Here is a 14,982-nt window from a genome sequence, read left to right on the forward strand (position 1 = left end):
TGCACGCTGCGACCCCCAAGCCAAAGGACTCAGAGAAGTCTACCTGTTAGGTAGAAAGATTTATTCTACTGGTGGGTTACAGCTCTGCATCTCCAACCAGCAGGTCTTGCCAGAGAGGTATGACTATAATGTCTGGGACTCCATGTCAGAATTCAAGGACTTGCTGCCTAAGGAGTCCAGACAAGAATTCTCCACTTTGCTGGAGGAAGGGAAGACTGTAGCCAGGGCCTATGTCCAGGCTGCCCTAGATGCATCTGACATGGCATCAGCAATCCTTCTTGGCTCCAATCCTTGGGACTGCCGCCAGAGGTTCTGCAGTCCATTCATTACCTTCCATGTGAGGGAACGTCCGTCTTCGAACAGACATGTGCAAAACTCCATGGCCTGAAAGATTCCAGGGCAACCCTCAGCCTCACTACTGGGCTCGCACACATATCCGGGAGGCCCCAAGCACAACTTCTGAAGGGGCATCTGAGGGCATTCTATCAATTTCCATATCGGATCTTGCCCCCTCTTTGTTTTCAGACTGACTCTCCTACTTCAGCTGAGCATGGTCCATCATCACATCAGACTGTTGGATGCTGTGTACAATGGAGGAAGGTTACACTCTTCAGTTTTCTTCCACCCCTCTCTTCCATCCCCGTTTCTCTTCAGGGACCCTTCTTATGAGCAACTTCTAGTCCAGGAGGTGCAAGCCCTCCTTCGGGTAAAGGTGGTGAAGAAGGTGCCTCAGAACTTGAGAGGGAAAGATTTTAGTCCACTATTTCCTAATCTTGCAGGCCAAAGGGGGTCTTCTACCCATCCTAGACCTGTGTCGCATCACAATTTGTCTCAAGAAACTGAGGTTTTGCATGGTCTCTCTGGCCTCTATTATTTCTTTCCTGGATCCAGGGGACTGGTATGCCACCCTCAAGTTGAAAGAAGCTAATTTCCACATCTCTATTTTCCAGGACCATAGAAGGTTCCTCAGATTCATACACCAGACCCACTACCAATTCATTGTCCTTCCCTTTGGCCTGTCGGCAGCACCGTGGGTTTTCACAAAATGCATGGCAGTGGTGGTAGCCTTCCTCAGAAGGAGTGGTGTTCAAGTCTACCCTTACCTCAATAACTGGCTGATCAAGAGCTGGTTCGGGGCCTACGTGAGAGCCAGCATCACTCTGGCCCAAGCTATCTTCAGAGCCCTGGGCCTATTGATAAATGAGCAAAAGTCAACTCTCATCCCCGCCCAGGTGATAGTTTATTGACGCATTGCTCGATTCTACCTGGTCCAGAGCCTTCCTCCCAGTGGCTTGCTCCCAGACTGTCAGCTCTGATATCGGAGATCAAGACCCAGCCCGTCACAACAGCCCATTTCTGCCTCAAACTTTTGGGTCACATGGCTGTGTGCACTTAAGTGGTACAGCATGCAAGACTAGACCTCAGACCCCTTCAGGCTTGGCTGGCATTGGTGTACTTGCCGAGGCATCAGCACTTGGTCTCGGTGCTTATAGTTCATGCCCTGGTCCTCACCACCCTCCACTTGGGGAGGGATCCCCGATCGGTGGGCACGGGTATTCCCTTTTCACTCCCCAGCCATCAGTATCCCTAATCGTGGATGTATTCTGTCTAGGTTGGGGGGCTCATCTCAAGCACCTCAGGGCCTGTGGTCCCAGGAGGAGCTCTCCTTGCATATAAATGTCAGAGTGGTCTGCCTAGCGTGCCAGGTGTTTTTATGGCAGACCTTGGGCAAAATCGTGAGAGTGCTTGTGGACAACACTGCAGCTATGTTTTACACCAACAAGGAGGGAGTAGTGCACTCATCCACCCTGTGTCAAGAGGCCATTCGCCTGTGGGACTTCTGTGCAAAGCACTCCATCCACGTCAAAGCTTCTCACTTTCAGAAAGCCTGGAGCACCTTGGCAGATCACCTCAGCAGGTCTTTCTCTTCTCACCATGAGTGGTCCCTTCACCTTGATCTAGGCAGATCCATCTTCCAGAAGTGGCGGTTTCCTGTTTTAGATCTGTTTGCAACCAAGCAGAACAGGAAATGTCAGCAGTTTTGCACGCTATGTGGTTACAGCCCGAGCTTGCTCACAGATGTCTTCCTACTCGTGTGGACAAAACTCCTGTTCTACACGTTTCCCCTCATTTCTCTGGTAGATAAGGTCCTTCTGAAAGTCAAGGAAGACAAAACAAAGGTTGTTCTTATAGTCCCTGTGTGGCTGCACCAACACTGGTGGCACGCTACTGGATCTGTCAGTATCAACCCTGTTGCCACTTCTTCCTGCCTTGATCTTGCAAGATCACGGCTGTTTGCTCCACCCGAATCTCAAGGCCTTGCACCTGACCACATGGAATATCCATGGTTGAATCTGTTAGAGCTGAACTGTTCAGAACAAGTTGACCTTGCTAGGTAGTAAGAAACCGTCTGGTAGAGCGACTTACCTCACCAGAGGAAGCATTTCTCAGTGTTGTCATCCCAATGAGGCCTCTCACCAACTCGGTTACCTCTCCAGTCCGTGCTGGAATATCTGCTCCATCTGAAGCAACAAGGCCTAGCCATTTCATCGATCAAGGTGCATCTAGGGGCAATCTCAGCCTTCTATCCTCTGCTGGACGGTAGATTGGTGTTCTCACACACAATGTCCATTCACTTCCTCAAGGGATTAGAGAGACTTTACTCTCAAATTTGCAAACCCATTCCCCCATGGGACTAAACCTGGTCATGTCAAGACTCCCTTGGAGCCACTGGCATCGTGCCCTCTGTCATATTATTCCTGGAAGGTCACCTTCCTGGTAGCCATTATCTTGACCAGGAAGGTTTTCAGAAATCAGAGCCCTTATGTCAGAATCCTCATATATACTTCGCTGTCTGCTTTGGACTTAAGTATCTTGAGCAATTTTGTATTGTCTGCGAATGTTGCCACCTCACTGTTTCCAGATCATTTATGAATATGTTGAACAGCACCAGTACAGATCCCTGGGTGACACCACTATTTGCTTTTCTCCATTCTGAAAACAGACCTTTATTCCTACCCTTTGTCTCCTGTCTTCCAATTTTTAAAGGATGCGTTTTGTCTCTAACCGCTTATTTTACTTTTAGTGCAAAGAGTTAAAAAGGGATCTCACAAAACTGGCTGACTTGGCAACAAAATGGCAAATGAAATTCAGTGTTGATAAATGCAAAGGAATGCACATTGGAAAACCTAATCCCAATTATACATGCAAAATGATGGAGTCTAAATTAGCTGTTACCACTCAAGAAAGAGATCTTAAAATCATGTTGTGTAGTTCTCTGAAAACATCCGCTCAATGTGCAGAGGCAGTAAAAAAAGCTAATGGAATGTTAAGAACCATTAGGAAACAGGTAGATAAGACAGAAAATAACCCTATGCCACTATATAGATCCATGGTATGCCCACACATTGAATACTACATGTAGTTCTGGTTTCCCCATCTCAAAAAAAGATATATTCGAATTGGAAAAGGGACAGAGAATAGCAACAGAAAAGGTTGGCTATGGAACAGCTTCCTTATGAGGAGAGATTAAAAAGACTATTCATGTTGGAAAAGAGACAGCTAAGGGGGAATGTGATAGAGGTCAGATGAAGGTTACAGTAATGCCATCGTGCATATGTTCAGTTTATGCATATGCACATTTTATTGTTTTTTTTTTTTTAAACCACACACACTTCAGTGATTGTGAGCACTGTAGAATGGATGAGTTTTGAAGAGAAGTTTAAAATGAGAGAGGCTAATGGAGCAGAGAAGGAAGATGATTCCATACATAGGGAATGACATAAACCCCATCCCCCAGCAATGCTTTATGCTGATGGGAGAAACAGGTGAATGGGCTACTGTGAAGACTAGCGTCATTGGCGGAGAAAGGTGCAGAAATTACACTTCAAGAGACAGAAGGTTTGGCAATTGGAAGGGAAAGTGTTATATAGGGCCTTGAAAAGGACAAAAGTTTTTTTAGAACTCCAGTTCTGCAGATACCTGGGGCAGTTTAGACTTGTCCACAAGACTCAGGTTTTGTCTACATTCCTTCCACTATCTCACCAGATTCTCTGCCTTTCGTCTGAGCAGACAGAGTAGCAATTCAGCACTCCCACCTGATCTGTCACAGCCCAGGATTTAAAGATGATTTTGAGATCACTATCTTCTCTTCTTGATTGAGTCAAAATTTCAGGGCCTTATTTCTCTGAGTAGCATCACCTGCGATGCACCTTTCTTCTGTTAATTCTCCCTTCTTCCAGCATGGCAGAGCTGGCAAAAGGAATTGAGCTGAATGGCAACCTGCTCCTGTGTCTGCAAGAAAATATTCTGTGGAGCCACAGAAGAGAAGTTCTGAGGTGATTGTTCCCAGGCCAGAGCCCTCCCTGAGTCAGAGGGAAAAGGCTCTTTATGGACAGCTTGTTGAGGCTTCTGTATCTCACAACACCTGCCAAAACTTCCCCAGAAACACCTCTATTGCTTGGTCCTACTCAGCTCTTGGGAGTCTGGGAGCAAGCACCTCAGGGTAAGGCACTAAGTTGCCCCCAGTCCAGTCTCCCTCAAAAGGAGAAAAAAATCTGGTTATGCATCTCAGGTTTTTAGTGGGTTAATTGAGTCCATTAGTCAAGGGATCCATCGTCCTTTCAGACAGTTATTCTTCCCAAGAGGAGGATTTGGGATCTCTTAGGGGCAGTCCCCGCCACTTCCTCCACAGTTCTGTATTACATGATGAGGTACAACAAGGCTCAAAACAAATTGTCTTTGCCCAGGCTAAGACTTCAAAGAGAACACTGGACTAGGAGAGACTGATCCTCTGGGGATTCTGCAAAATACATTAGAAATCCAAAAAAGGCTTAAAATAACAGAGGGAAAAAAAGCACAGCAGGTCTCCAGCTCCTTGGGGGATGCTGATGTAGGGGAACTATTATTTTTGAATCATGACAACACTGAGGAACAGATGTGCTTGAAAATTGGCTTGAATGTTGGGCATCATTGACATCTAGCCAGAGAGAGAGGTCATGAAAAGGGGAGTATTTCTTCAATTCAAAACTAACAATTTGCTATCTCCTTATTTTTCCTTCAAGAAAATCACAAGGAAGAGCTGGAAAATGGCCAACAAAGGGAAGAGGCTGAGTCTGATAACTTTCCAGGTTCTAGAATTCCAAGATTCTCTTCATCTTTCCTCAGCTGTGGTGTCCCTGTAAAGGGCATGTTAATTTCTGCCAAGGGGAGACATCTTCAAAACCTTCAGGCAGGAAGATGGAAGACACCCTTAGAAGAGAATTAGAAATGGTAGCATAGCTCTTTCCATCTCACTGGTCATCACATGCTTTGTGCAGTCTCAGTATCCTGATGGGATGCCTTTAAAGAGCTTTGACCTTCTTCCCCCCCCCCCCCCCCCCCCCAGAACCATATCAGTACTAGATAAAATATCCCAGATGATGTGTTCATGGAGGATGGAGCCATCAGTTCTGTGAGGCTGGCAGCAAGAGTTATGAGAACAAACTAAGAGGTCAGGTGCCAACTCCTACTAGTCCAAAAAGTCGGTATGTCTGCCTCTGAGCACCCACCCCCATCTAGCATGCAGGCCGTCAGGCAGGATCATCCTACTTCTTAGACTCCTGGTTCAAGAAGTAGCACAGAAAACTACAACCAAATTTGAGTGCTCTTGTTACCCTGTGTGCCAGGTTGCAATATCACTCTCAGCTATGGTCTGGCTGCCCCTCCATTCTGCCAGCAGGGAAGGGGCTCTTCTGTTACACCACTCAGTTCTGGCCAGGGGCCTCCTCTTGTTGTGTGCCTCTGCCTAGTTCTGATTCTCAAAAGTTGGGGGCTTGGCCTCCTGTTTAAAAAGTGGGGGGGGCATTGCCCCCCTCTGGTCTCCAGCACACAGGGGTTCAAGTTGTCCCATGCTGGATGGTATAAGAGAAGAAGTATCTGTGTTGCATTCTGGAGCTTCAGGCTCCTGCACATCCTGTCTTTTCCCCTCTTTCCAGCCTCAATAGATAGTGACAAGCACCCGCAAGGAAATTTCACACCTTCTAGAATTATTTGCAACAGAGGCTGTTCCTCAGAGCAAAAAAGTCAAGGACTCTAATCTCTTTTCTTCACAGAAAGAAAAAGAAGTGACGGAATCCAAGCGGAGTTAGACTTTAAGAGGCTGAGTGGGTTGGAGAAGACTGAATAGAGGATGCAGACTTTCACTTCCCTTTTGCTACACTCTCCCTAGGGAGCTGATAATGGACCTGGCAGGAGCTTATATGAATAGACGTGGAAGGACCTGATACCCACAGTTCCTTCAGAATGCTTATGAAAATAGCCACTGTCAGTACAAAGTGTTACCATGCAGTCTATCCTCCACACACACAATGTTCACAAAGCTACTGATAGAGATAGTGTCCTGCCCGAGGAGTCTAGGGACTCAGATGCATCTTTTCTTAAATTAAGTACTCACCTTATACAATCTTGGAAGAAGCAACCTAACCAGACCTGCATGCTGTAGGCACATTTATCTGTGTCAAACTTGAAGAACTCTCTGATTCCCTTTCAGAGAACCATCTGCCAAGCTCGATGCAGAGCCAGCTTGCTCACAGCACAGGAAAGGGCTGACAAGATTCAGGCACTGATCTCCTGGGCTTAGAGGAATACCATGTTTTATTCATCAATACCAGCTCCTAGGATTTCCAGTCTCTTTGCGGTAGGGGTTATTCCATGGGTAAAGCTGCGCTAGGAAGGTTAAATGATAGATCTTAAGGGCCTGTAACAGTTTCCAACAGGAGATGGAAAGGAATGTGAGGATACCATGTAGTGATCAGGTCTCTAAGTTGGTGGAAACAGCAAATCCATGTGATGGTAGCATCCTTCCTGCACAATCCAGAATCCAAAATTGTGACCATAGATATTAATGTTGCAGGGTACTTGACACACCCCAGGGCACAGGGAAAGTCAGCAAGGTCAGAAAGGCTCCCGAGAAACTAGTTCCTAGAGATCAGTGAGGTGCCGTTTCTTTGAGACTTCCAGGACTGTCTGAAGGAGGACCATATGATAGCTCAGTTAGACAACTCAATGACTATGACATACCTAAAATGACAAGGGAGCACAAGGAGGTCAAGTCTAAACACTGAAAAAACGCACAGACTTCTCTGAGGAGAATGTCTTCATTAGAGAGATTCACATAAAAGTGATGCTGAACACACTAGCAGACAACCTCTGCAGTCAACAGATGAACCACTCAAATGGTCACTGAACTAAGAAGTTTTCCAGTTGATACTCGAGTAGTTGGGGTACCTTCCCACTGTTTACCTATTAATATCCAATCAAAGCACAAGAGTGAGGGTCATCAGTGGGGAAGGAGGTACAAGAGCACCAGGGACAGATGCTTTGCCTAATCTCATTTCTCTTTCCTTCTAACTTTTCCTTACAACGTGCTACATTCCACGTGTCTTGGAGGGAATGGTAAGATCCAGAATGGACAGTTGTTAATGTATTACCTTTCTCTTACTGCCCTCTCCCCTCAAATTTGTCCCACTCAAGATAAGTCCTTCAAATATCCTTTGTGATGGCCTCTTTCATGTATGTCAGTAATATAATGGAACAAGTGTTTACCATTAAGCTTATACTTAATCTGTTCTTAACAATTTTGTGTTTCCACTCAACGTTGGGAAATAGTCATCTGAGGAGAGTATGCAGTTTTGTTCATCCCAGGATATGAGATGCACAAGGTGGGTGAGGTAATATCTTGTATTGGACCAGTGTCTGTTGGTGAGACAGATAGACTTTTGAGGTACAAAAAACTCTTCCTCAGGTCTCAGAGAACGTGCTTTTTGTAGCTCAAAAACTTCTCTCTCACCACAGATATTGGTCCAGTAAAAGATATTATCTCACCCACATCATCTGGAGGAGATGGCAGAAGCGGTTTAGCCAAGTACTCGCACCTCAAGGATAAATCTTACTCTCTAGGCTCAGTTATTTGCAGGAAGAGAGGTGCAGCTCATATATTTTTGAATATGAGATCAGTACAAGAAAGGAAATAATCTGCTAATAAATTTTCCATTTGCCTTACTGTAGAAGCTAATGGAAAAATTTAAAGGGTGATGTAGTTTAATTGGGCTAGGAAGATACTTTTAGCTGTTCTGTTTTGGGACTAGATGGTGATGTGTACGGAGTGGAGATCAGAGAGGAAGAGGTAGAGGTAACAGTTGAGATGAGAGATGGTTAGGGTATGGATGAGTGTTTTCACTGTCAGGATATCAAGGACAGGTCAGATCTTCTAAATGTGTAGAAGTACTAGCAAGCTTTTGGAGAATGAGAGAGGAAACCAAACAGATTCAAAATTAGTTAGTCAGGAAATGCAGTTCAGACAAAACCAAAAGGTTTCTTGAGAGTGTGTAGATTTCACTGAAATTTTTTTGATGGAATTTTTCTCTTTTTTTTTTTTTTCTACACTGTCAAAACATCCTGTTTCTGCACTTTCTGAACTAAACATTTTGATTAGGGCTGCCGATAATTCGCAGTTAACTTAAAAAATTAACTGTGATTAAAAAAATAAATTGTGATTAATCACACTGTTAAACAATAGAATACCAATTGAAATGTATTAAATATTTTTGGATGTTTTTCTACATTTTCAAATATATTGATTTCTGTTATAACACAGAATACAGATATACAGTGCTCACTTAATGTAATTATTTTTTATTACAAATATTTGCACTGTAAAATAATAAATAGTATTTTTCAATTTATGCTGTACAAGTACTATAGTGCAATCTCTTTATCATGAAAGTGTAACTTACAATTGTAGATTTTTTTTGTTACATAACTGCACTTGAAAACAAAACAATGTAAAACTTCAGAGCTTACAGGTCCACTCAGTCCTACTTCTTGTTCAGCCAATTGCTAAGACAAACAAGTTTGTTTACATTTACGGTAGATACTGATGACGACTTCTTATTTACGACGTCACCTGAAAGTGAGAACAGGTGTTTGCATGGCAGTTTTGTAGCCGGTGTTGCAAAGTATTTACTTGCCAGATATGCGAAACATTCATATGTCCCTTCATGCTTCGGCCACCATTCCAGAGGACATGCTTCCACGCTGATGATGCTCTTTAAAAAAAAAAAAAAAAAAAAAAAAGTTCGTTAATTAATTTTTTTGACTGAACTCCTTGGGGGAGAATTGTATGTCTCCTGTTCTGTTTTACCCAGATTTGGCCATATATATCATGTTCTAGCAGTCTCGGATGATGACCCAGCACATGTTTGTTTTAAGAACACTTTCACAGCGGATTTGATAAAATAAAAAGAAGGTACTCGTGAGGTTTCTAAGGATAGATACAGCACTTGACCCAAGGTTTCAGAATCTTAAGTGCCTTCCAAAATCTGAGAGTGACGAGGTGTGGAGAATGCTTTCAGATGTCTTAAAAGAGCAACACTCTGATGTGGAAACTACAGAACCCGAACCACCAAAAAAGAAAATCAGCCTTTTGTTGGTGTCATCTGACTCAGGTGATGAAAATGAACATGCGTTGGTCCACTCTGCTTTGAATTATTATCGAGCAGAACCCGTCATCAGCATGGATGCATGTCTTCTGGAATGGTAGTTGAAGCATGAAGGGACATATGAATCGTTAGCACATCTGGCACATAAATATCTTGCGATGCTGGCTACAACAGTGCCATGCGAACGCCTGTTCTCACTTTCAGGTGACATTGTAAACAAGACGTGGGCAGCATTATCTCCTGCAAATTGTAACCAAACTTGTTTGTCTGAGTGATTGTCTGAAGTAGGACTGAGTGGACTTGTAGGTTGTTTTATATTGTTTTATTTTTGAATGCAGTTATTTTTTGTACATAATTCTACATTTGTAAGTTCAGCTTTCATGATAGAGTTGCAGTACAGTACTTGTATGAGGTGAATTGAAAAATACTATTTCTTTTGGTTTTTACAATACAAATATTTGTAATAAAAAATAAATATGAAGTGAGCACTGTACACTTCGTATTTTGTGTTGTAATTGAAATTAATTAAATAAAAATGTAGAAAACACCTAAAATGTTTAAATAAATGGTATTCTATGACTGTTTAAAAGTGTGATTAATTGCAATTAATTTTTTTAATCGCTTGGCAGCCCAATTTTGATTTGTCTGTTTGAAATGACTTTTTATTTCTATTTTTTTTGTTTTATATTCTGCATTATAATATAACATTTTAAAATGTCAAAATGAATATGTAACGAATTTTCTTTCACAAAGTATTTTGAAATGTTCAGGTTTTGTTCTGAACTGGAATGCAAACAGATTTTGAAATCCCAAACTCCTCCGTGAAATGAAATTTGCATTCCTTTCCCCAGCTCTGTTTAAAACATTTCCTATTACAGTACATTTCAGAGGGACTAATCTCCAGTTGCCAGGTAGGCAAGTGTTTGCATTCCTACTGAGCAAGTACCACCTAGCTTGATAAGTGCACGCTTAGCTATGTAAATACACAAATGTTGATTTGCGTATTTGTAGCCGTATGTGTAGTTTTCCATATACAGAAAAGTTTCAATGTGTTTGTGTCCCTCGCATGTCTTTCTAGGCCAGTGTGCCTGGTCTGGGTCTGAAAATCGGACCCAAAAGTTCCAGTAATGTATCTGATAGAAAATGTTTTTAAAGAAATTATAGGAATCATATGAAAAAAAATTTTCTCCTCAGCGACAGAGACGGATCTCCAATGTGTACTACTGAAGTGAACACACCCTCCAATCTGATTTTTTATCTCTCTTCCTGTCCAGGTTCTGTAAAGTTTATTTCTAAAATGAAGCCAATGGCCAGGGACCTTCAGATAAGATCTAAATCTGGTGTAGCATCTTGTCCAGTCATTCAAACCTCTAATTTTATTGTGACAACAATTTAGGCCACCCACCTGGGTGAGCTGCTGAATGCCCTTTCTAACCATTAGATTTTATTGGTGTCCAGAGGATTTTCAAAAAAGAGAATGAAGAAAATTACAGCAAATAGATAGTTTAGAAAAGCAAAAAAAGAGGTCTGATGATATTAGTAACTTTCCTTCATCCTAGAATACTTTTGAGAATAAACTGCATTCTCAAATTATAATGTAATATGGAAGCTGCTTTTTAGGTCTTATGTGCTAGGTTACATTATATAGTATGATTTCTTGAGACGCATCTACGATGGTAATTTTATTGTTTCTGCATGCAGTCTGATGATTACAGTGAGTATGAAATAACAAAAATAAAAGAAGAAATCACTGGACTGAGAAACAATCTTATTCAGGAAATATACAATGAACAAGAAGAATATGTAAGTATCAATTTATGTAAGCAACTTAAACTGTGTAGTCGTATGAACCACATTTACATTTCAGTTGCTTTATTATATACATTCATTCTCAGTAAAATCTAAAGGATGAATGTTACAGTACTGAAAGGAAAGACTAAAGGCACGCTCATATTCAAGTATCAGAGGGGTAGCTGTGTTGGTCTGGATCTGTAAAAAGTGACAGTCCTGTGGCACCTTATAGCTTAACAAAGTATTGGAGCATAAGCTTTCGTGGGTGAATACCCACTTCGTTAGATGCTCATATTCAGTAAAGCCTCTGAAATGAAATAGTATTCTCCAAGGTGGAGGGAGATAATCATCCGTTTTCCTCTTTTCCACTGGATACACCTTTTTTCAAAATGAATGGTAGAGGAAAATCTGGAAGTGTGAGCCCCAGTCCCCTCACCAGAGCAGTAGGAAGATGATTAGCACAGTGGCTGAAGAAAGCCTTTATCCATGTGATATGGGGGATAGGATCAGGGCAGTGAAGGGGGAGGTCCTTCCTCCAAGTTGAAGGCAAGACTGACACCAGTGATCTCCCACTTCCTAAATACTCTACATGGAGGGAGGATTCCAGAATCCGTGGCCACTTCTCTTTAGAAATAGGAAGAGGGAGAACAGGAACAGGACCTCTGGTAATGCAGTGCTGGGCATGAGTTACAGTAATACCTAAATGTTACAGGTTTGTTGGGTGGCTGGAGGTGGCAAGAACTGTGGCCTGTTTCACCAACTCCAAGGTTTGGCTGCCTTGCTTCTGATTTCCCCTGATTGTTCCTGCTGAGGTTGGGCTGCCTCTGGCGGTGGTACTGGGGTTCCCCTCTCTTTGTCCTTTGACCCACTTTTAGGTTGGGGAAGGAGAGGAGAGTAAGTAGGAACTTCTCTTCAGCAGCTAGTCTCTCAAAAGCTGCCTTCCCCTGGCTACTTTGACGAGAAAGGAGGTGGATTATATTTTTCTAAGGGATGGGTGTATCCAGTGGTCCCTAAAATTACCACACAAACTCTGTTTTTAAAAATACATCCAAATAGGCTGTTATAGTACTGTTGCTGTGAAAAAGTGAAAGCCAGTTGCATTCTGAGTGACGTAACTGGAAGAGGGTAGGTTCCGCTCTTCATATTTTCAGAAATTGAGGTTTTGTGGACATACAGGCCACACTTCAGTTAATGTATTTTCTGATATATACTTGTACGTATTGTATGCGGAGGCGGTCGCATTGATGAATATATCCCTAATTCAGGAGACGCTTACTTACCTGGTGCAGAAATGGTTCCCTGAGCTGCCACTCCTTCATCCAGAAGCGGGAATTCTGAAGTATATGGTAAGAAGCCCCTGCTGTGTTTCTAAGGGCAGGGAACTGAGAGTATGTATTTGAGAGTAGGGGAAGTAGCTTCATTAAATATGCCATAAAGCAAGAGATGCCAAAGATTCTAGTAAGTGATGAAGTCTTTAAGGGCAGTAGTCCGATTATAAGTTTAACAACTGAAAATATTGTCATGGATCAAATGAAAGCTTTAAACAAGCGAGAGATTTCATTATTCACATCCCAGAGAGACTTCTCTCTCACACACACTTACAGTGTCACCCATTCATGCCAGTAACTAGAAAATAAATTCCAATATGGTATCCAGATTTCAGTGGAATTACACATTCAGCTTTACTGGTCATGTTATGGTTTAATTCACCAACACTAACACCTAAATGCTGGCCCAGCATGAAATGCTAAGACTAGCTGTGTCTGGGGCAGGGTGAAGGGAGGAGAAAACAAAAACCATGTATTATATGTGTCAGGAGCTCAGGTTTTTAACGTCTGTGAAGTAGATGGGCGGTCAGTGGCTCGTATATGACATTGACATATTAAATCCAAATTATATGTATTGAAGGAATGAAGGTCAAGTTAACTTATTTAACACCGGGGTGGGGCGGGCGGAGAATCACCGAATGGAAACTTTCTCTTGATTTTAAAAAAGAGTACTTATTTTAAGCCTAAATTTGACCTTCCTTACATTATGGTAAGTGTCCTGCATTATCAGTAGCGGTTGATAAATATTAAGCATTCAGCAATATGCAGTGTCTGGATTATTAAACTAGTTAGTGGCATTTCGGTTGTGTTTGCATGTGTGTGCTCCAGAACTCTGGTGGACTTCTGGCAGTCAGCTTAGAACGGGATCTTCTTGATGCTGAACCTCTTAAGGAATTGAGCACGAAGCACCCGTTAGTGTGTTCAGCAGTTCAAGAACAGAAGGTTCTTTTAAAGGTAATTTTCTGTCACTGACTTTCAGTTCTTAGCTGTATGTGGAGCTCTCTTGGTAACTTACTGAGTATATTGATCTGCTTGAACTCAGTAACTGCTTCTTTACTACTTTCAGTAGGACCCTTGTAAATGCTAATAATTCCGCTAGGCTCTTGGATCACTACCAAAGCAATGTTATTTTTTTGCTGTTTGTCTCCATCTCTCTTCTCCTCTTTCACTTCTCTGGGGGCAGCTGCAGGCATGTCCCTTCCTTTTGCTGACTGCCATTCCTGTGCGTCAGTGGGCCCTACTCTTACTGGCTGTCACTCCCTATTCCTGGTGCATTCAATCTCCATCCTACTCATACTGACATCTTCCCTAATGATTCCTGGGTGTCTCCTCTGCTTTCCACTGCCACACTTCCCCTCCTACCCACTAGTGTTCAGGAGATCAAGAAGTATGAAGTTAATGGTGGAACAATGTAAACCTGTGGTGGGTAACCTACGGCCCGTCAGGTTAATCCACTGGTGGGCTGCGAGACCATTTGTTTACATTGACAGTCTGCAGGCACGGCCCCCTGCAGCTTCCAGTCGCCGTGGTTCGCCATTCCTGGCTAATGGAAGCTGAGAGAAGTGGTACGGGCTGCAAGGACGTGCTGGCTGCTGCTTCCCACAGCTCCCATTGTCCTGGAATGGTGAACCATGGCCAGTGGGAGCTGCGGGCAGCCGTGCCTGTGGACAGTCAGTGTAAACAAACTGTCTCGTGTCCTGCCAGCGGATTACCCTGATGGGCCTCAGGTTGCCCACCACTGGTGTAAACACTGCTTGTTAACTTGGCTATGATACTGTTTGGGCAATGGGAACACTGGACCTGTATTGGTAGTCCAACACTTTAAACGTTCACAAACAAAATTTGGGACTGATCTCTCAGATCCTAGGTTGAGCATTATAATTCAGTATAACAGAAGATCACTCAATAGAATTTGTCATGTAATTGTTCGTAAAAATAAAATATAGTAATTCCACATAAACAACATTAATTTAGGAATCAGCTGAAAATTCTTTGTTTTGAGGGCTATGCGGTAGATGTGAGCACAGAGGCAAAAGTGATAGAAAGAACAGCCAGATATCACAGAGCTTGGAGTGAATTTAAGGAAAAATCTGGATTATTACAGTTGATGTTCCTTTTTCTGTGCAAGGTAAGTTCTAGATTGACATCCTTTTTTGATTGTTATTTTTCATCTAGAAGATTCATAATTTGTTAAAGCTTTTTGTTTTTTAACCAAAGCTTTGGATAGAAAAACTTCAATGCAGATCTTATGTAAAAAAATCAAATGAAATTGATTTGGTTTAATGAGGACTTAATATGCGCTAAATGTGTAAAAAAGTTAACTTTGCAGTAAATAGATATTTTAACTGCAATCCCCTTCTTTATCAGTCTATTATCTGTGGGTT

At 42.5% G+C, this 14,982-nt stretch overlaps 1 protein-coding gene across 4 annotated transcripts in view; it reads left to right on the forward strand.

The window, feature by feature from the left end:
• Window positions 1-14,982, forward strand: part of STK31 (serine/threonine kinase 31) — a 106,255-nt gene that overhangs the window by 63,666 nt on the left and 27,607 nt on the right. For all 4 annotated transcript variants that reach the window (XM_050938585.1, XM_050938584.1, XM_050938586.1 and 1 more), the window contains 4 exons: window positions 11,181-11,282; window positions 12,536-12,616; window positions 13,427-13,552; window positions 14,601-14,726. In XM_050938585.1, the coding sequence (XP_050794542.1) occupies window positions 11,181-11,282; window positions 12,536-12,616; window positions 13,427-13,552; window positions 14,601-14,726 (435 nt within the window). The remainder of the gene's footprint in view (window positions 1-11,180; window positions 11,283-12,535; window positions 12,617-13,426; window positions 13,553-14,600; window positions 14,727-14,982) is intronic.

Source organism: Gopherus flavomarginatus, chromosome 2, assembly GCF_025201925.1.
Source record: "Gopherus flavomarginatus isolate rGopFla2 chromosome 2, rGopFla2.mat.asm, whole genome shotgun sequence".
In the NCBI taxonomy this organism is placed as follows: domain Eukaryota; kingdom Metazoa; phylum Chordata; order Testudines; family Testudinidae; genus Gopherus; species Gopherus flavomarginatus.